Genomic DNA, 22,528 nt, shown 5'->3' with positions numbered 1-22,528 from the left:
ATGCATTTTGTGGGTCTTTTTCGTCTCTACAGTCTCTTTTTTTTATAAACCCACATTAGATGCCAATATATGTGTTCCTATTCACATAGCTTACTGTTACACATTTCTGTATTTTATACAGAAATTCCCACATATTAAACTGCAAAAAAAGAAAATATCCACTGAAATAGACAAGCATAATCAAGAAGGTCATATGACAAATCATCCAATTATTTATTACTATTATTTAGTAAGTAAAACACTGCAGGCAGGAAAGGACAGCATTCACAAACCTCTAGTAAATTACATTTCCAATCTGTTCTAACATACAGTATGAAGACAAACTATGTGTTCATATGGTAGAATTTTTGCAATTTACCAGTAACAGAATATGTATTTTTTTTTAAGATTTGTGAATAATATCAGTGTGAACAGTTAGTAGAAAAAGAGAAAATATAAAAAATGACAGACGCATGCAAAAAAGAGAGTAGCCTCTTGCAGTAATAAAATATTTGCATGCAGGGAAGCGGCGGACACTGCAGTCAATCATCTTGCAAAATTTTTCATTTTCGCAAAAAAAAATCCAAATATTAAGCTAAAGTTTAATATGAGCAGAAGCAAGTTAAAGTGTTTAATTATATTTAATTATTTACATTTCATTATAATATGAGTAATATATGCAACTGTATTTATGTCTGAACTGACAGAAAAAAAAAGAAAAAACAAGCAAAGCCCAAATATTGATCCGGTCGACACCTACATAAGTGCATTTCAGGAAAAATGAATAACGGAGAAGATATTAAAATGGAATGAATGGTAAATATTTAACAACAACAAAAATTGATAAAATGGATTAAAAAAAGACACTATAATCACGGGTCAGTAAGATGCAATGACCTTCTCCAAATTTAACTTGCAAGATGGACAGGATAGTCAAAGAAATCAATCATTCTATGGCATACAAGGTTTAATAGGAGCGTCTGGAAATCTTCAGCATTTTATGGACAAAGTCAGGTTCCTCACACCAGGAAAAGAGGGCAAACTATCACAAATCAAAGCCATAAAATGCTTTTGGAGACAGGAGGTCAAAACTCTCACTGAGGGTACCATGTACCTTCTATGATGAATGTTCTTGATTTTGAAGTGTTAAATGGATCTCCTGGTGATAAACAAACAAACAAAAGACTGTGAAACGAGGTTTACCAACCAGCAAATGAAAAAAAGAAAAAAAAAACCTGGACCAGAGTGGATTCTGCAAATCATCAGCATCAGGCTCAGTCTCAATCTCTCCACATACTCCTCACAGCTGTACAGCATGGTATCGTCACAGTTTAGTCAAGTTAGGCTCAATTAACAGCATTTGTAAGATGTCGATAACCTCAACATTTCATTTCCCATCCCTCATTTAAAAAAAAAAAACATATAAAAAAAGACAAAAATAGAGGTTACACTGAGGAAGTTACAATGGAAGTGAATGGGACCAAAGTTTGGAGGGTTTAAAGACAAATGCAAGGCTTACAATTTTATAAGGGCATTTAGATGAATTCTTCTCTTAAAACGCAAGCATTATTTGAGCTGCAAAGTTATTTAGATCAGCATTTTGGGAGTATTTTAACATTCCATTTAACTTCCATTATAAGTACCTCACTGTAAGCCAGATCTTAGCCCTTGTTTTAAGGAAAAAGAGGAACAAATCAAAATGAAAATGATGCACTAAATGATATCAACTGAGCTTAACTTGAATTGACCTTGTATTCATTTAATATCTCACCATTCTTTAGGAGACACGCATTATCAGCCAATCAGGACATTAAAGAAATGTGGGGACAAAAACAGATTGGTCTGAGTCCTTTAAAACTACCATGCTATAGTGCTGTGAATATGCTAATTAACCTAAAATCTTTCAGTCATGCTGCTTCAGTTGTTTAGCCCTCTGAACTATTGCTTTCTATAATCAAAGATCTACTGCAACGATATGTAGATCTAATAGTCCACTTAATGCGTTTGCAAAACTCTCCAAAGCAAAAGCATGCACTCTTCCTCAACTAAATTACAACTTGATTCAGCCATTAAATGCATAATAGATGCAACTGCTGTGATGCAAACTTGAATCATCTTGACAGCACACTTAGACAACATGCTCCATTCACTCCATTCTGCTCAATGTTCCGAGACAGACATTTCATTACTCCAACTGACATAGTTTAATACAAAATAAATGGGATGATTAGACTATTTTTGGAACTTTTGCACCTTAAAGGTTTAACAATTCTTTGCCATTGGTCTCAATGTGTTTGATTTCTGTTATTAGTTGCTATGATATAGTCCATGCTTCCGTGCAAAACAATTAAGTGAGCCATTCCAGTGCTGGGAAAGATGCAAAAACTCCCATCAAGCACACCTACCTTCCATTGGCGTGTTGGGGTCAGGTCTGTTAGCAAACACTACGTCCACATACTCTAACTGAAGTCTCTCCAGTGATGCCCTTAGACCTGAAAAACAAAGACTATTTAAAGCTGAAATGTGCTATTTTATTTGAAATACATTACCCATTCCATTTATCTAACTCATGAATATATTTAACAAGACTTACCTTCTATTATGTGCTTTCTAGACAAGCCTCTCTCAGTTTCTGCTCTGAAAAACAAACAAGAATGTGACATTAAAGTATGACTAAAGTGAACTGAAGAGGCTTACTGGATGTGGAAGTCAGCATGATGTAAATTTACCTCTATTTTCTAAAGTTTTGTTATTGAACTCAAGGTGAATGATTCTTTAATTATTTAGAAAAAATGTCAGCTTGATCTTCCGGTGAAATGACGGACTACTCTCTGGTGATGTATGTCAGACTTCTCCAATCATTTAGTCAGCATAAATCTTGCCGGCATTCAGATCTGTCTTCATCCAATCAACAAATGATGCACAGTCCCCATCCATTTTTTTTTTAAATAATACACTCAAATATATGTCACAATACAGAAGAAAACATCTATTGCTACTTCTGTTTCATTGTAAATTGTGCAGTGGTGCACACATAATAATCAGTGATCCTTCTCAGGTAAATTTAATAAAAGTCACATTTATAATGGCCACTGATTCTGTATGTGAGACTAATTAATATCAAACTGTAAGCACAGTGGAAATTTAAACCCATTAATGTTTGATGGTGACCTCACATCAGTGCTCATCTTTGGCCTTTAATTTGCCCTGAATGAAAGAGCACAGCTCAGAGGGGGGATTCGACCTGGATCGTTCTCCAGTGAGGGTCTGCAGGACTTCCCTTACTATATCCCACACACAGCTTCACTCGCACTCCTATGAAAGAGACTATCATTAAGCTGCTTCCCCTGTTGCTCTCACAGCCAGTTATAAATCATCATTAACCTCTTTCTGACACACACACACACGTATAAGCACAGCACAGCACAGCACTTACTTTCCACCCCAGTATATCTTGGTGGTGATGACCAAACTGGAACGTCTATGAAACACAGAAGACAAAGGGGTTGAAAGCGAAAGAAAAGGCAAGGACGGGCCACACATCACGAGGATTGATGGGTAAACAATGGTGTCAGTTTAGGCTGCAGGAAGTGAGACTGTAGTTACACTGTAGTCTAGTTAGTGAGAAGTCCAGGTACCACTGTATTTGAACATCATAACCAGGGCTTTACATTTTTTTCAATTCAATTAAATCCAAAGTCCTGTATATATTATATTATATTATATTATATTATATTATATTATATTATAATGAAATAAATCTAATAAAATATAAAACATTTTTAAATCTATTAAATATTTGTAAACCTAATTTTAAATACTAATTGACAACTTTTTAAAAAATGTGCATGATTTATTCAATTTTAATTAAACTGTATTAAAAAAAAACAAGCCTTGGTGAACATTTCAAACCTTAGATGTATTAACATATTTGAATAACAAATAAAATATAGATAATTTATTATAAATAAAAGTATATATATATATATATAAAATCATAAAATCTATTACAATGTTAACCCTAAAATAACATACTTATTTTATAATAAATATAATAATTTAGAATTTTACGTATCTTTTCTGTTAAAGAAAAGTACACTTTTTTTTTGCAGAAGATTATTTAATAAGCGGCTTTTGTAGAGAATTTTCATGCTAAAATATTCTCCTCTCCCAAGAGAAGACTTTTTGAAAACATGATACTGCAGTCATGCCATGTTTTTAAAAACTGGCAAAAACTTGTGTCCAAAATTAGGCATCTTTCCACGGGGGGAAGTGGCTTTTCGCCTCAGTGCTTGCATACAGTGAATGGTAGGATGAATATAAGTTAATGTCCCCTTAAGTGCAAATTTCACATTAGTCCTTCACAAACTAACAGGAGCTGCAAAGAACAAGCAAGCATCAGGTCAGCAGTTATTCTGACAGTCTGAAGAGGAGAAAACAGCGCACAAACATAGCACATCAAATAAGAGTTTGAAAATATTCTGAACCCTTAAAAACAGCAAATCAATATGTTTACCTCCATCCTTTCTTCTTGATAATACTGCCGAGAACCATTTCAGCCCTGCAAGAAAGCAAGAAGCAATTATCATGCTATTATTTTACTTACATCACAGTCGGTGAGCAAAAGTGTCCTCTACACTGGGGGATTCCCTGTTCTCAGCTTCCACAGAATTAAGTTAATGAAGCATTCACTTTACAGTAATATGAAAGGAACTCCCAGTGTAAACACAGGCAAAATACTTCATGTTTTTTTCCCTCCTGTGAGCAGATTTTTAATTTAAGGGGAGAGACTGGAAGGGAGGGAGAGCTTCTAATGACAGATGTTACATTTTTGCCCTCAGGACCAATGTGTTCTTCATGAATGGTTCTCCCATCATGCCTCGTCATCCCTTTGCGAGAATGTGAGTCCTTGTGACAGCTTGTAACAAATGAAGCGCTATTGTAATGTGGGCTCAAGAGGGCAGCAGATGTCCTCAGACAAACTCACAAACAGTACTAGTCTTTTATTTAACTAGCAGTCTAGATGAGTAAATCCCCTGTTTGTGAAGACACGTGTATGTGTATGACTAATAAATGTTGGGTAGATCATCTGTGCTGAAGTTTTTACAGTGCTATCTTCATCATTCTGCACGAGCCATATCACCAGCTTGACATGGCATGAAACTGCAACACAAATGTTCCCCCCCACCCTACACACACAAACAACATATATAAATGTATGACCTTTAACACTCATGAGGTCTGCCTCTTTAAAATGCCGTTTGGTAGCCAAGTCAGGCTATTTCCACTCAACTTTATCAGCAATTCGCTGATGTTACAGCTCCACGGCATTGCAGAAAATAAAGACTCCAATGCTAAATTTACTGCAAGCTAGCGGGTTTTGGCTATTTACCTTTCCGTCTTTTTTTCTCTTCTTGCACAAAATGAATTTTGCTGACAAAACACTAACTTCTTTCACAAGGTCATCTTAAACATAGATACCGAAGGTATACAGTAAACAGCAGCTGTAATGTAATAAGTATGAATTTTAGTGTAATGTATAACAATTCAGCAACTCGTGAAATTAACTAATATAATAAATAAATGCAAATATAATACCTGTTTAATTTAAATAAAAGTAGCACAAGCAGTGCTAAGCAGCACAAACCTTGTTGCAAAAGCTACAGTATAGTAAAAAAAAATTTTATAGACTTTTTAATAGCAAACATTGATTTGGGATTGAAAGCATTTTTAGATCTATCAGACCTGTGAGAAGTCTAAACAGTTCTATAAAAGACAATGTTGTTAAAATACTTTACTAATCTCCTCATATATATATAAGTGTAAAGCCCTATCGCTTATGATGAGCAGCAGCAATGAATGAAAAGAGTAAAGAGTACTCACTTCCCTGCTGCATACACCTCGGCTGTGTCAAACAGATTGATACCGTTCTCATACGCCAGCGTCAACAGCTGCTCAGCTATCTGAGAGAAGACAGAGACAGAAGAGAGATGGGGACAGATCAGAGATGGAGAGAAAACGGACACCTGAGAGGGCATTATAGCTTTATGTTGTCTTCAGCAGTACAAACCTCAAATGACATGGTTGTAATTATCTGTACTGCATTTTGTGCTGCTATTTAGTAATTGTACAGTAGACGTTGATTAAAACTACACCTAAAGGGAAAGTTCACCCAAACATGAAAATTCTGTCATCATTTACTCACCTTCATGTCGTTCCAAACCTGTATAAGTTTCTTTCTTATGTTAAACACAAAAGATGATACTGTATTTTGAAGAATGCTGGTAAGCAAACAGTTGTTGGTCCCCATTGACTTCCATAATATTTATTTCCCTACTATGGAAATCAATGAGGACCAAAAACTGTTTGGTTCTTCAAATTATCTTCTTTTGTGTTTAACATAAGAAAGACAGTTATACAGGTTATGTACAACATGAGGGTGAGTAAATGATGACAGAATTTTCATTTTGTGGTGAACTATTCCTTTAAAGCATAGTGTTCTCATGTTATATTTATTCAGGTTTTTATGCTTTGCTGCAAAAGCATGCTAGCATGCTAAATGCTATTGCCCAGTAATGTGTGAATTAACAAAGAGTAACAATCAATGAAAACTCTACCTCATCCGTTATTTGACCACCAAACGTCACCCATGTGCCTGAAGAGAGAATAAGGTAATGTCAGAGTGACACATGCAATATTATATACTGGAGCAATGAATCTTAATCTAAATTTCTGACATTAATAAGAGACTACAAATAGCATAGCATGTTTTACTCACCCAGCCCTAGACATGATACCCGTAAGCCAGATTTCCCAAGGTTCCTAAAAAAATATCAAAATAATAAAATTAAATGCAATCATTCTGATTAATGCAAATCAATGATAACATGTTTCAATGTAATGCATAAATAAATGTACTGTGATGCACATAATCTAATGTTTCAAACTGGTCTAAAGATGTATATAGTATTTGTGCCCTGTGGTCAGCATCATAGTTATGAATAAATCTGAACTCGTTGTGTTTTCATTATGTGTAACATGGGCCATAGGCTACATATGTACTGTAGCAGTCTTTGTTTGTAACTCCCACTCACACACAGAGAGTGAGAGAGAATGTAATCCAGCCTGGATACAGCACTACAGTACCTTCAGCCTGATGAACCAATCAGAAGACCACCTGGGTCTTTTGTTCGATATCTTTTGAGTTGAGAAATTACTATAAGACCACACAGTCAAGGACACAGACTGCCTTCATAATTACAGCTATTCAGTGAGCTTTTGATTCTTATTTGAAGGATGAGAGGCAATTTATGACTGGCACGAAACAAAGATGTTGCTTTAAAAGACCTTTCATGGTTTCCAAATAAAAAAGAACGTTTAAACCTTTTAGAAGAGAACAGCAACGCTTATGAAAAGGTACAAGATTTCTCAGAAGAAACCAATAAAGAGTCATGAATTTATCCTTGAGAGACATTGCTACTGTACCATATCCTCGAGGCAAGTTATTCACCCTGTTTTCATCACACACTGACAAAATTGAATTTACATGATTTAATAAACAGAATTGGTTCGCATAACTTCATCGTAAACAAATTAAGTTATTTTGAAGAGACAAAATTAAGCAGTGATTTCATACGTTTTCCTGACTGGATTTATACATTTTATAAATAATTTTATAATTATATAATTAATTATATACAGTACAGACCAAAAGTTTGGACAACTTAAATACTCCTGTTCTCAATGAGCACTCTCTTCATATGAACACACCTCTCTGACAGCGCTCAGTCAATCAGACCGTGCGTGCATTTAGGGAAATAAGTTGTCTTTCGCTGCTGATTGCATTTTAATGGCATAAAATGACTTGTTTTTAAACCACAATGCTCATTTCAATTACCATGTAGCACAGCAGTGTTATATAGGCTTGTAACCAGGATAGACACGACAGTTCAAAATCTCTACTTGTTGACAAATTTCTACCAGTTAATAATGTCAACCTAGTGGTATAATCGCCCACCCCTCCGTATTGTAAACCCACACTCTAAAAAATGCTGGGTTGCAGCATCTTTCGATTATTGGTGTTGCCTCTAGTAATTCTGTGTGTGATTATTCATTTCCAGTCCATTTTAAGTCAGCGATATAATAATTTTTAAACAATATGCTAGTTGACTTAAATAAAAGAACCAAGCATGTTAGGTAAAAACATTAAACCCAACCAGCTAGGTCAAAATAACCCAGCATGTGTTCTGTCCAATATTTACTCAGTGCTGGGTTGCCAAATAACCCAAGTTGGGTTGTTTTTAACCCAGCATATTTTTTTTAAAGAGTGTGAGCACTTGAAACAGTAGTGGAACAGGCTTGTATAGTTTTACAATGAATTATTATGAATTAATCATAATCAATAATGTACAGTACATAATGTCTTGAAATATATAACCAGAATGCACTTATATGCACTTGCTCTTGAGTGTATTCTCAATAAAGGCCTGTAGTCGTTGTATGTACAGGCTGTCATCAATGTCACTTCCAAGTGGCTTTGAACAGAACATCAGCGGAGAACTTATCAACTCAAATCAAATTATCAGGTCCTGAAAACCAGTGATGAATTTTTAACTGGTTGGATGGAGATAGAGTTACAGGATGGGCGATCCATTGACCAGCCTGTGAAGGTGAAGTGGCCACCTGCTGATGGGGCTCAAACTGATGCACAAAGCCTGTACATGTTCACATAATTGATATTTCCATCTACACAGGCTCCTCTCTTGCAGTACAGTAGTGTAGTGCTGAAGACAACTGTGGCTGCAACCAGAGAACAGAGAAAGACAGTCAAGCACGTCTTTAGCCCTCTTCAATTATGAAATGCAGCAAACTGTAGAACATAATCATTGGACAGAATGTTCCCTTTAGTAGTTACATTTACATTTATTGCATTTAGCAGACACTTTTATCCAAAGTGACTAACAGGGCACTCAGGCTATAATTTTTTTTTACCAGTATGTATAGTTAAATGACTGAAATAAAAAATATATATAATTTGGTATAATCAAATGTATAATGTGCTAACTTCACAAACTCATGTTCATGGTTCTTTGATACCTGTTATTTTTCACAATATGCAGTTAAACAAATAAAATATTTAATTTTTTCAGTGTTATTATTCAGTTTTATTATATATATTAGATTAGATTCAACTTTATTGTCATTGCACAAGTGGGCATAAGGCAACGAAATACAGTTATTATTATATATATTATATATATAACAAACATATTATATTCAATTAATGACTTGCTTTAAACCCTAAATATTGTATGGCAACACTGGAATTGACAGAATACAAATGTAAATTCATAAAAACTCAAGTCAAAGAATACCAAGAACAAATTTCTAAAATCAAGCACATGGACAAGCATTTACAATAGAATGTGGTTGCACAAAGAACTCACTGACTTTCAATGATTCAATGAGACACAGTCAAAGGATGCCATCGTGCCACCATTAAATTAGCCTAAAATGGAGTTTGGTTTTCAAAGAACTTGACTGGCCTGAAAAAAGCTCAGATCTGCTCAGGGACGGTGAAAGTGGTCTTTTCTTTGAGTTCCTCTAATAAAAGTCATTCACTTTTAAAGGCTCTCTCATTGATTCACTATGTGGTTTCCTTAAAAGTAAACTTCTCCCTCACAAACCGTTCCCTTATTCTGATTCTCAAAGGTGAAGTTTAATGCAATTACTAATGCTCCATCTGCTGCAGGGTGTCTGCACTGTCTGAGCTGAAGATTGCTGGACAGGGTCAATGTGACTGAACAACACAGGTGCAGCCTGGGAAATGCTAGAGTTAAGTCCCACACACCCAAAATGGCTTTGGAAGTTGATTATTTAAATAACTGTAGTTTTCATTTGAAGGATCAAACACATACTGTGTAACTAGAGTCGACTGATACACAATCAAATTACTTTTTATTTTTTTGACAATCAAAAACATGAATAAATGACTCTGAGACAGTTGTTTTTAGCAGCATGGCATCATAGCTATAGTTCAGCCCTTGCATCCAGATGGTTGTTGGTTCAAACCCTGGAAAGGCATAAATTGTAATCTATCAGCACCTTGAGAAAGACACTTACTCTAACGGCAGATTAAGTAAGTCTATTGGATGTCACAGTGAATAAAAGATTGAATTACACTGAACGAGTTAAATTGAAGGGATGATTCTGCTGGACAGATATGGAAACAGAGTTTGAACTGAATTATTGAATTATAGTAAATGTCTCAGTATAACTTCAGAGGGACAATGCAGACTGCAATTCATCATTTGCTGTAAAGAACTATGGTTTATTAGCCAGAGAACTTGCTACCTAACAGTACACGTGGAAAACCCATTACTAAAATCAATCAACACTTCTAAGGTGAATGGCAGAGTATGGGTTTTTAAAAGTCACATTCACACTGAGAGGAGAAACTCACTCAGTATCTCCCCAGAGAGCTGCACTTGGCTGAGGCTGCATGTGTGGGATACACTGGGCCTGCTCCACTAATCTTTGGCATTTGTTAATGGATTTTGACAGGGCCTTTACCATGGAACAAAATTGGTATCTTAATGCAGCGTGCTGCCTTCCATACTCTATCACAGCAGCTGATGGAGCTACAGTAACTGGATAGTGCTGGACTGTGGGCAGACACTCTCATTGTTGCCCATTTAAGCAGTCTTGAGTGTTTATAATTAGTAACACAGATTATTTAATGACAGATTGCACAGCAAGTGCAATGATATGATGTATTTTTTTGTGCAGATCAATTAAAATATTAAAAAGTACTTTAAACATACATCTCTTGACATATAGTGACTTTAAAACCCCTGTATATATGCACATACATTTCACAGTATATGTGTATGTATAAAATGTATTTGGGAGTTCGGCATTATTGCTATTTTTTATCACAAAAGTGCTTTGCAGCTTATTAATATTTGAAATATTTTGCTCTGCCATACCAAAGCCATGTTGTGGAACAAACATACAGTACAGGGAAAAAAAATATTATAAAAAAATAATTTAAAATGATGATTACAAATGATATACTCAAATGAATTTATAGTTTGTTATATATGATTACACCACAAGGCATTCTTAAGAGTTTGAAAACATTTTTGGAAATCATATGAAACCAACCTGAAATTAATTTTTAAGACCTTGGTGATTTTTTCCTTTGCCTTTATCATGGACACACAGTTTTATTCGTCATTTATTTGTCATTGACCCGTACAACATGGCATGGTTTGACTCCAGACTCTAAAACAGCCTTATGGCAGTCTCCTCTTCAGCCCTACAGCTGACCCAAACAGCAGATGTCTTAAAAAACACGTACACACACACACACATGCACACACTCTTACAAGCTCATTAGCATGGCAGATGAGCAAACATCTGGGGTTTTAAAGAGGTTAAGAATAGTGATACACAAACAGTCCACAACACACATTCAATGTACAGTGAGCCACCACGAATCCCTCTGAGAATGTTTTCATCATATCAAGACTGAACTTTCAAACAAGATCCACTCAGGCAAGATAAAAAGCCAGTATATTCACGGTTTCATCACTCCAGACTAAAAACAGGGATTTAAGTGGAAGAGTAGGAAGGTATGCAACATAGTTATATAAGAAAGGCTTGGGGCACGAGTAATATGGTGAAAAGGATATGAGGGAAGTAAAAGACAAAACGTTAAGAAGGGTTAGGAAACCAGGAGGAGGATGCATCAACAAGGGTTTTACAGTCATGATATTGCCTAGAAGGCATGGGCACTTATCAAAATAAGTAATTTTATCCCCACAGGGGCCCACTCCCCCCTGCCCAAATACTCCACATCGGGTGCCAAAATATCACATTGTGTGGATGAAAAATGGCCTGTTGGGCAAATCTGTTAAGAAATAGTTTCAAAATAATGAAGTATATATCACTGTATTTAGAGGATAAAGTCACTACAGAAACAATTGCTGTACAGGATTATTGTTGGATTAAGGAATTATCAGTAAACATATTACAAAAATACAGAAAAAGGTATGCACACTCAATTTTTGGTAGAGGTAAAAGTCACAATGCAACAAAAAGGTGCACCACTGAATTCTGGCTCTCTTTTGAAAGCTGTGGTTGAAACATAACATTGAAAGTAACTTGTGGAAGAACATTTTTATCTTTGTGTGTGTGTGTGTTTACTGTGTTGTCCTTCTGTATTTATCTTCTGCATAAAAAAAGAAGGTCCTTCAAGACATATCTCTGAAAAAAAATAAAAAAGTCACTTAAGCATACAAAAGTAGAGTATCTGCTAGGGCTGCACGATTAATCGCATGCGATTGTCATGCGTGTCTCTTTAGTAAAGCTGGTTCTGTGATTAGTACTAAATTATCCATCACCTGCTTTTAAATGGAGCGGCACTTAATATTCAAATCCATCATGGCACGAGCGCAACTGGCTCTTAAAGGCATTGAAAGATGAGACTCTGATTGGTTTATTGCACGTTACACCCAAAAAACACCCATTACTCATTAAGAGAATAGGGACAACCTGTTTAGACTATGCGCCCTGGCGCACGGATCATTTTTCTGTCGTTAAAATAGCAAAAGTGGATTTGGACATGTCCTGAGTGCACCTGCGCCGTGCGCTTTGCACTTTGCATTTAGATCATTAAAATAGGGCCCTAAGAAATGTTTACACGTTATGTCAAAACTAGTACAAGTATATAAATAAATAAAAAGAGACTTACTCATGTTTATGATCTCTGATGAAAAAAGTGCTTAATTTTTTTTTCTGAGGAAATCCAAATCTCAAATCCTCAACCACATCGCATCTTTTTGGGGTGAATTATGTCTTATTCCTCTTATCATGAAGCAAACAGTAAAATAAAAAAACTTGAAGAACAGTCTTGCTGCTTTTTCTTCTGTGTGGGCGTATTCAAGCCGGGCGCTTCAGTTTGAAACATTAGAATCTGAATAGCGCGTTCAGCGCGGGGGCATGGTCACATTAGAAGATAATGAAGGGAGACGTGAAAAACGGACATCGCATTGTTTTCATATGGATTACTTTATCACAGAGATATTTTCGACAGCACTTATTTAGTTTAAAAGTAGACATGTCAGGCTTTCTATAGATATCTCTCTCATGTCTCTTCGTTCAGCATTCACGAAGTTACAGTTCATTTTAATGACGTGTTTGTAAATGAAGATCAGCGCAGACAAAGGCTGCAGACAGCACACCTTGTTTGTTTAATCTTTATTTTATAAGTGCACAAAGTTTTGTTGTTATTATGTCTGTATACAGAAAAAAGTAGACCCTTTACAGATTCGATTGATGGATTGCTCTAATCTGTACGATCAAAACTGAAAGTGTAATTTAAGTTCTTTTCAGGGTTATCAGGAGAAAATGCCTCATAATGCGTACAGTATACGGTTAATCGACTTCAGAGGGTTAATGATATCTCTGCCATATTTCCAAGCCCAAACTGAATTTGCTGACTGTTTTTCACATCACATTTTCTTTGCTGATTTAAGGGGAAAATGTGCAGGATTCTGCATAGTTTCTATGCATATTTTATTTCAAAAATATATTATAAAGCACTAATGTTTGAGTCCCATGTAACACAAGTCACAAAATTCAATGAAAAAGCTCAAAGCCTCACATAAATAACCTAAAGTGACATGGATGTCACAGCAAATGCATTTTGATTTCACTTTTGATTTTGTTAACACTATTAGTTATATTTAGGGTAGGGTTTAGTGTTGATGGTTTGATAATTTCAAATGTAAAAGAACTTTAACATTTTACTGACTTCTGAACTGCTATGATATGTACAACAACTAATGTAATAATACATTGTCAGGTTTACCTGTTCTGGAGAAAAAAATGCACTCTATTTAGCACCATTCACTGGAAATTTCACTTTGAAAGTGTTGCGAAACATGCTATAAGAAACACAATATCATTTAGCGAAAACGTACCTACCGGCAAAAGACAAATCTTCAAGAAAAAAAAAAAATAGCACTTATAGCACCTCTTGTAAAGCAATACTGTATGTACCTGCAGCAATGTATTTCAGGTTTTGCAGAAATGTAGACTGGGTTGAAATTTTGTTATGGTGTTTATCTCAAAACTTCCATCAATGCAGCACTGCACACGTCCTGTTTAAGAAACATCATCTTCCACTCTGGGGTATTCCCAGTTAAGAGTGCACATTGTATTCATGGGTTTATCTTGGACAAATAAAGGGTAGCTTGCATAACTGGCTGGCCAGACTGAAGCAGTCCTGCTGTTTACTGCCCAGGGAACAGCAGGCAGAAACTGCAGCCCATTTGTGTGTTTATGTAATCACCACTTCAGTTTTCTTTCTGCAGACCCCAGAGATACACACGCTTACACAATGCCTCAACACAACCCTCTTCATCATTCTCATCGAATTTATGTACAAAACGAGCACAGGAACTTTGATAACAGTCAAGGGCTAATCGTAGCGCCCAGAAAGATACATGCCACAGAATGGGACGACAGGAACAAACCCTCCAGGTTTAATTCATAAGCTCATGACATTTCATGAGTGAGCATTCACAAATGTAAGACCACAACGGACGCAAGTCACACAAGTATAGGGTTTTTAAAGGTTCTCGCCTCAGGTGCATGTGCATACACTCATTTAATGCACATTTAATGTTGGCTCATCAGACTTGGAGAGGTTATCATGTTACTCATTCATAGTCTGTAGCTGCAAACTGCTCAGAGGAAATTTGTGATTGTGTCATAATTTCAGCAAAGACCCTTTTATGTGAACATAATACCGATCAAACTTAAAGGGACAGTCCACCCAACAATGAATGATTTTTCATGTTTCCTCTCCCTCATGTCATTCCAATCAAGTAACCTTTTTGTCTGTAAAAGACAAAAGAAGCACCCATTGACGAGAAGGACCCCATTGATGTTTATAGAATGAACAAAAAACACAGAGGCATTTTTCAAAATATCTTCTATTGCTTTCCACAGTAAAAGTAAAAAGGCTCAGCATGGAAAACAAATATTCAGACAATCATAAAGTCATACAAACCGATAGAAATTAAATAAATACATTGCAATTTGTCTAATCCCACTAGCAGATTTTGATTGTTTTTATCAATAGAGACATAATCATGACCAGGTAAATTAAAATTTCACACAAATATCATGTTAAGCAAGTCCAAAAACCATCAGTATTCCAGTGGAATAAACCCAGCCTTCACGACTATGACATTTACATATTTACAGCTTTGAATTTCAAAGACTTAATTACAATGGGGGAATTAGCTTTAAGTGGCAAGACATTTGGTAGCAGTGCAGCGAGACAGAGAAGCTTTTCAGGTGTTCAGTTACACATTAGTTTAATCAGGAAGTGGAAGACACTCTACATTACCTTGCATAGCTACAAAGTACCTTTGATGTACAATTACGCATATTACAGTATGGAAAAATTAGGATGGAGTGTGGGCCTACTTTAAGGATCGAGCACACTATTATTTTATCAGTGAGCAGATAGTAAGCAGCACGGCTATGTTGCAAAAGACCGTGGGCTGTATGAACGCTGCAGTCAAAAAAGTGAGAGAGCATCCTGTGCTCCTAATAATGCTAAGCAGTGGAACATGATCACACTGTATCTCTATTTCATATAGAGAACATGCTAATGGGTTTAACAGGCACTCAGAAATCTCCATCTCTAACCTCCTCTGAACCCAGACAGCAGAGCAATGCGTCTACACAAATTCAGTCAATTAGTCAAATGAAAGATCTTGATCTTCAGCTTTGGAGATGTTAAGAGGTCGATATTAAAACTATTACTATTTATATTAGTTTGTCTAAAATAAAACACCTCAAACTGAGTTCAACTGCTTTGAATGCTATAAGCGAATTTAAGCATGATATCATTAATGTACAGCATGAAAAAAAATGTATAATCATATTGAGATTTATTAACAAATAGCCTACATTTACAAATTACATTTAATGTTATTAATTTATTAGTGTTAGATTAAATGATCGTTAGATGGAAATTCATTAAAAAAGAAAAGGGTAAATGTTAATTAAATCGAACAAACAAACATGAAATTCGAAAAAGAACCAATATGGAGCAGATTTATTTAAAAAAAAAAAAAAAAAAGATAAAATATTTTGTATGTATATGCATACTAAAAGAAAACGAAGCATGATCATGACTTACTGTAACTATTTGAAATATTCTCAATTTTTTTAATTCACAAATATTTTGATCATGCCACAATGAAGTATAATGGCTATAGTAATGACTGCAGAAAATTCAGCTTTGCTATCACATTAATAAATTACATAATTGTTTTTATATTAGAATAGAAAGCAGTTGTTTATTAATAATAATAATAATAATAATAATAATAATAATATGACATAATATTTTACAATATTACTGTTTTTACTATATCTTGGATCAAATAAATGTAGCCTTGGTGAGCATAAGATACAGTGTTTGAACAGTAGTGTATATATAAATAACCACATCAATTACTCATAGTTTGTAACTATATGTAATATTTTTAATTCACAAATATTTTACAGTACGCTGAATAAAATATGCTAAAATATGCTTCTCAGATACTACCATCTCAACATTCACAGCTACTAACTTAACCACAAGAGATCAATGAACAAACTAACTAAACAGCCAAATTACCAGTCAACTAAATAACATTTCAGACCGTGACAACTTTAATCTGTTAAACCTGTGAACCAAACTGACCCTGCACAACAAATCAAATCTCAAGAGTTACAATTTTCGGTCTGAGACAACTTTACTTTGCTCAAATCACGTGAACATCTGATTACAAACTGTCTAAACTGGAACCAAAACCGAAACTTCACAGAAAGGTTAAAGTACTACATGTTTATTCTTGGAGTTCCCCTCTCACCTACCTATATTTCATGCCAGTTCTCAAGCAGTGGTCACCAGAGGAAGGCATGCTCTGCACAGACAGCTGGCCCAGGCTGCGGGCCACCATCGCCACAGTACGAAACTTGCTTTTTGTCCCCAAACTCGGGCTGTTGGTGTTCTGTCTGTTCAGTCGGTCCTCTGTGCTGCGGCTGACAGCTCGGTGGTCCGTGCACACAAAAGACACCTGCATGCTGACGGCGAGCCCCCGCAGACAGCTTTACCACGGTGAGGATGCTGACGCTACAAAGAGCAAATAGTCCTAAAATCTCCCAATGCTGTTACCTCAACAACTAAAGACAAGTGTCTTCCTGCCCTGAGGACAACGAGGAGAAGACAGTCACTTTTCTTAAAACATGAAGAAAATGTTATTAAAAAAGGTCAGAATGGATGTGGCAGCTGTCAAAAAGGTGAGCGCAACACTCTGTTTAAACACTCTGTGCAGTTATCGCTCTGAAGTGCTGCCAGAGTGTGTATCTGTCCATGTGCTGTCTGTGTGTATGAACTGTGTGTAAGTAAGTGTCTCGGTGCGTGTGTGCGCACAAGTCTCTGTGAGAGTGAATTCCTGCGCTCTAGCTCCAGGGCAGCAGCAGCCCATGAAGCGGTGAACTCTGGGCACCAATCACATCAACACACAGAATGGGAGAAATCCCACATCCATCCACGTCACACTGCAGCACATCAAGCGCACGCTTATCCGCTCTTCTCCACTCTCCTCTGACTGCACTATGAGTGAACTTGCTCCTTTTTATTCCCCACTTTATTCAGTTGCTTTATTGTTGTCCATCCAGTATTCCTAATGTTAACTGACAGTCAGTTTTCATAATCAGGCTTCCAACTTCCAGTAATGTTTCCCACTATGTGCTGAGCAAATGCATAAATGCTGTGTGAGAGAGAGTATATAAAACAGCATAGTATGATGAGTGCGAGCAAGCAAGAGAGAGAGAGAGAGAAAGTGGGAAGGTCTAATCTCTCACTATGTTGTGTTAGATCAGCTCGTACCTGATATTCCACACTGCCTACGCATGACAGAATGTCCGAGGACAAACACAAGTCTGGTTTGAGAGTCACATGTTAAAAAGAGCTGATAAAATCACAGATGTGGCTTTTTCTTCTTTCTTTCTGTTCGTTCTATAACAAACGGTCCAGTGTGGTGATGAGCAGAATTCTCACTTGAGTAGATTTCAGTGACTTCAGTGCACATGACTGCTGCAGTTCTATGAGTGTGGGAGTGAAGTAAGGTCTATTATGCAGTCTGACCAGCCATTAATATTCATGACAAACATTTGAGCATGCAGAATGCAGAATGTCCACTAGCCTTCATTTCTGATGACTTCTTGTGCAGAAGGTTTAATTTCATTCAACAAATTTTAATCTCATGAATAAGTCACATTATTGCCTAAAAGTTTATTCAAAATTCTTCTGGATAAAGTAAGTTTCAGACAGTGATTATAATAGAGTAATGGAAGAAAAAATATGCCAATGCAAAAAAAAGCATCTGAATAAATAAGCTTTACATTGATGTATGGTTCGTTATTATAGGACAATATTTGAAAATCTGGAATCTGAAAATCACCATTAAAATTGTCCAAATTAAGTTCTTCGCAATGCATATTACTAATCAAAAATTATGTTTTTATATATTTACAGTAGGATATTTACAAAATATATTCACGGAACATGATCTTTACTTAATATCCTAATTATTTTTGTCATAAAAGAAAAATCGATAATTTTGACCCATACAATGCATTTTTGGCTATTGCTACAAATATACCCCAGCGACTTAAAACTGGTTTTGTGTTGCTGGGTCACATATAGTGTTACACTAGAAGCTTGAGGATACAAATTAGCAAACAAAAAATCTTGACAGAGATTTTTCAGTTAAACAAACAATAACATTTCTTCATACCTCTACAGAGTATTTGCAGAAACAGTTGCAAGTCATAGATCAGAGAGGAAGCCATAGATTAAAATGAAAAAAATCTCTAGTCTAAGCTAACTGCTGTGGTCCTTAGTGCGATGGTGTCTGTGAATGTGCATGAGTGTATGTCCAACAGACCGTAAACACTGAGATGAGCTGTTTTATAATCTGACACACAAATGACACATGCTATTCCTGCATCTCTAGCATATTACAGCGCCTAAAGCCACTACTGCGCATAAAGTCACTGACTGACAGGGCCACTGCCCGGTTTTCATGCACTTGGGATTAGAGGAATGCGTGTCATCCCACCTCTAGATGAAAGCAAGTGGACAGGCGGCTTAAGTGAACATACAGAGTTTCCTGAATGGCACTTTGACACTCGCTAGCATCCGAACAAAGACTGCCAGCAGGCTTGAGTAAAGCAGCGGCCCATTTAAATCAGACAGACAGAAAAACAGGATACTGAACTCAGGCATCTTTCATCACGCTGTATCTTGAAAAAGAAAACTGACAGGAAATCATGGCTTGAGATGAGATGAGAAATTGTGTCTATGGATATGTAAACTCCAATCCACTGGCAACCAGTTTCACCCCATCTGCCACTGCACATGATCCAGAGTCACAGGCATGCCACATGCTAACACAACACACTGAAATATTATGCAAATATTGATGGCAATGTTAACTTAAACTGACATGAAGTTGTTTGATATTTAATGTTAACTTGAAAATTCAGCTTTGCCATCACATGAATGAACCCTCCACCTTCCCCAGCTCCACCTGTGGTTCTGCTATGGGTTATTATACTGAATATGCTATTTGTGCAGCAACAGTATGTCTTAAATACAGCACCGTATCGACATATGTATTGGCAGTAGCAAGTTCCTGTACTTGCTTTGCATCAGCAGCAGCAATAATTTACAACAACAGCAATAAAAAACAGCAGAAGCAGTTCAGCAGCATAGCAGATCTATTCTGGCAAGACCAAATACATTAACACACTCATATCCATTACCATTCTAAAATCATCCAAGAGTTGTCATGATAGAACTGTGTAAAAATGAACAGTACGCCACTACTGTTCTGCTGACATTGCTGGACATCTATTGAATGCTGCTGTTGTTCCCAAAAAAAAGATGCAATGTGATCCTCGTGGAAGAGAGTCCACTTATCAGACACAGTGAATAAACAAGGGGGGCAGAACAATGTACATTGTCATGGTCACAAATGTATTTGTGTCATGGTGACCCTCTGAATGGATTAACACTGAAGTTATGAGTTTACATACAGACACCAGCCCACTGCCACACTTGCAATCACCTGTCAGCCTCCTGCCATTCCAACACACCATTGTAAGTCAAATCCCTCACCACTGCTGCAGGTACCAGATAGTATTAGATTTTATAGGTTAGTTTTAAATGTCAGTGCAGCCGGATGTGTAAGCAGTAACTGAATTATCATTAGAGAAAGGAAACCTGAGCCACAGCCCATTATTTGTCAAATGGTTGAGTATGAGGCTTAGTGTTGCACCAGGGGAGATCTGACCTTTCTAATGAGAGAGGTGGGCTGTGTGAGGTGTACTTTAGAAAGAGAAGGCTACCGTGCATCAGCTGTAAGCCTGGTTCTGTTTTAAGGGCACTTGTTTTAGTGGGGCATTTGTACTGCCTAGAAAGGCCATCCATCTGGAGGTGAAAATCATGAATCAAAACCTTCGTAGTATTACAGATGGAGAGAGAAAACATGTGGACTGCATTGTAGGTTGCTTTGGTTAAAAGTGTTTTCTAAATTAATTAATATAAATTATATAAATTATTATGAGGTCATAAACAAGGTTTAACAATTATAGAAGAAGAATAATTAAATGAAAAACCAATTGAATGGTTTACTTGGAGTACAGCACACTACACTTCATGACTTCACCATGAAACTTGTCAAAATTGCAACTCCATTCTTCTCTTAAAGGAAAGTGTCCTGTCATGTGGGAGTTGGGCTGGGGCCATAGGTCTCCAAAAGGCAATAATCTCCCATTGTTCCCTGCTTTTGACCTCCTGGCACTTTTGACTCCAAACACCTCTACTCCATTTAAACTGTCAAGCGCTCCCTCCTTTCACCTTTGATTAGAATCCTAACTCCAGACTTATCCACAGTCAAATAAGCTCTGGAAAATCCCCCAGAGCCGTTCAATCATCTACCACCTCACAGCAGAGCTCAGTCTCTCCACAGTGAGCTCCACCACAGGGCTCCGGCTCTCATCATAAGTTCACGCAAACACCTAACAATTACCTCTCAGAGCTACAAACGACACTCTCATCCTCATTATATTCACAACTTTGGGGACTAAAACAGTAGTTCATCCAAAATTCTAACTTCTTCCAGTATTTACTCACGTGGTTCCAACCAAAAATATTTGAAAAGTATTTTGAATGAAAAGAATTATTTAGTTGTGGTTGATCATTATCCTAATGTATGGCTCTATGGTTTCCGCGAATTTACTGTATAAAGCATAATGTCACAGAATTTGCCAAATTTTGGATGGGTACATCAAAAGAAGGTCGGTACACTTAAATCAAAACACAATAAACACGAAAGTAGTGTATGTGAATATTATGCCACAAAATACTATTTTAAAATGAATGTCTTTGTGAATGAATGGCACAGACACGCGGTTTCATTTTCAGCCTCTGTCACCTCAATATACAGTATGTGTACATGAACACATGAACATAAACTAGAACTGCTCTGAGAGTCACTTCATAAGCATTTACCATTTCTTTTGAAGAAAAACTATTATTATATCATAGAGACTACAAACAGAAACTACTGTGACAGAAATATGTTAATTAATATAATCAATTAATAACACCACTACTACTAATAAAACATTATTTTAAGGATTATTTACCAGAATATACATATTTTTTTACTAGAATTATCAGAAAAATGTAAATAATACAAAATACAGTATTTCTGTGGGGAAAAAAGTTGTATATGTATTATATATATATATATATATATATCAATTATTTAGAGATGCTTTTGGTTGTTAAAATTGAACGAAACCATTAAAATGAAATCCAGAAACGTTATGGAAAACACAGAATCTGGTAAAAATCAAAACAAAATTGAGAAAGATGTACAGGGCCTTACAAATTTTACTTTTGTTAACTTTTAATAAATTGCTGTTAAATTGTGTAAATTTCAATTAATTAGTCATGACTTGATTAATAAACTTTAATTTATCCATTAAAACTAGAAAATAAAAAAAAATAAAAAATAAAAAAAAACAATCTAGAAAATTCAAAAGGGAAAAATAAAACTAATTTGGGGAAAAAAAGTAAAATGGATTTCATAGGGCCTACAGTAAGGTCTATGTATGGTCTACTACTAGCATACTACTTTTATGATGGTTTTTATGTCAAAAGCTACAACAACGGGAAAAAACAGGAAATAACAGGTAAATAATGGACATTTTAATTTTGGGGTGAACTGCAGATTCAAGTCTGTTGAGAGATTCATACAGTACACAAAAATCCTCTATCAGCTCTTTTTAAAACAGACTTTTTGAGTGCCTGAACATTAAATGTGGCAGTTAATACTTTGAATTACCCATGAGCCAAGAGTGCTCAGCCCTAAGTACAGGAGAACAGAACAAAACA

The 22,528-nt window shown here is 36.0% G+C and overlaps 1 protein-coding gene across 8 annotated transcripts in view; it reads right to left on the bottom strand.

The window, feature by feature from the left end:
• LOC132118143 (voltage-gated potassium channel subunit beta-2-like) overlaps nucleotides 1–22,528 on the bottom strand; it is a 56,453-nt gene that overhangs the window by 7,886 nt on the left and 26,039 nt on the right. For 5 of the 8 annotated variants that reach the window (XM_059527728.1, XM_059527724.1, XM_059527725.1 and 2 more), the window contains 7 exons: nucleotides 6,758–6,801; nucleotides 6,597–6,634; nucleotides 5,863–5,942; nucleotides 4,496–4,540; nucleotides 3,416–3,460; nucleotides 2,573–2,616; nucleotides 2,385–2,471 (listed from right to left, as the gene is read on the bottom strand). In XM_059527728.1, coding sequence (XP_059383711.1) covers nucleotides 2,385–2,471; nucleotides 2,573–2,616; nucleotides 3,416–3,460; nucleotides 4,496–4,540; nucleotides 5,863–5,942; nucleotides 6,597–6,634; nucleotides 6,758–6,801 — 383 coding nt within the window. Of the gene's footprint in view, nucleotides 1–1,093; nucleotides 1,139–2,384; nucleotides 2,472–2,572; nucleotides 2,617–3,415; nucleotides 3,461–4,495; nucleotides 4,541–5,862; nucleotides 5,943–6,596; nucleotides 6,635–6,757; nucleotides 6,802–16,929; nucleotides 17,474–22,528 lie in introns of those variants that run through there. The other 3 variants (XM_059527731.1, XM_059527730.1, XM_059527723.1) reach the window with 3 other exon arrangements.

This window comes from Carassius carassius, chromosome 37 (genome assembly GCF_963082965.1).
Source record: "Carassius carassius chromosome 37, fCarCar2.1, whole genome shotgun sequence".
In the NCBI taxonomy this organism is placed as follows: Eukaryota; Metazoa; Chordata; class Actinopteri; order Cypriniformes; family Cyprinidae; genus Carassius; species Carassius carassius.
The sequence above is the reverse complement of the archived record's forward strand: the minus strand, read 5'-3'. Positions and strand labels throughout refer to the sequence as shown.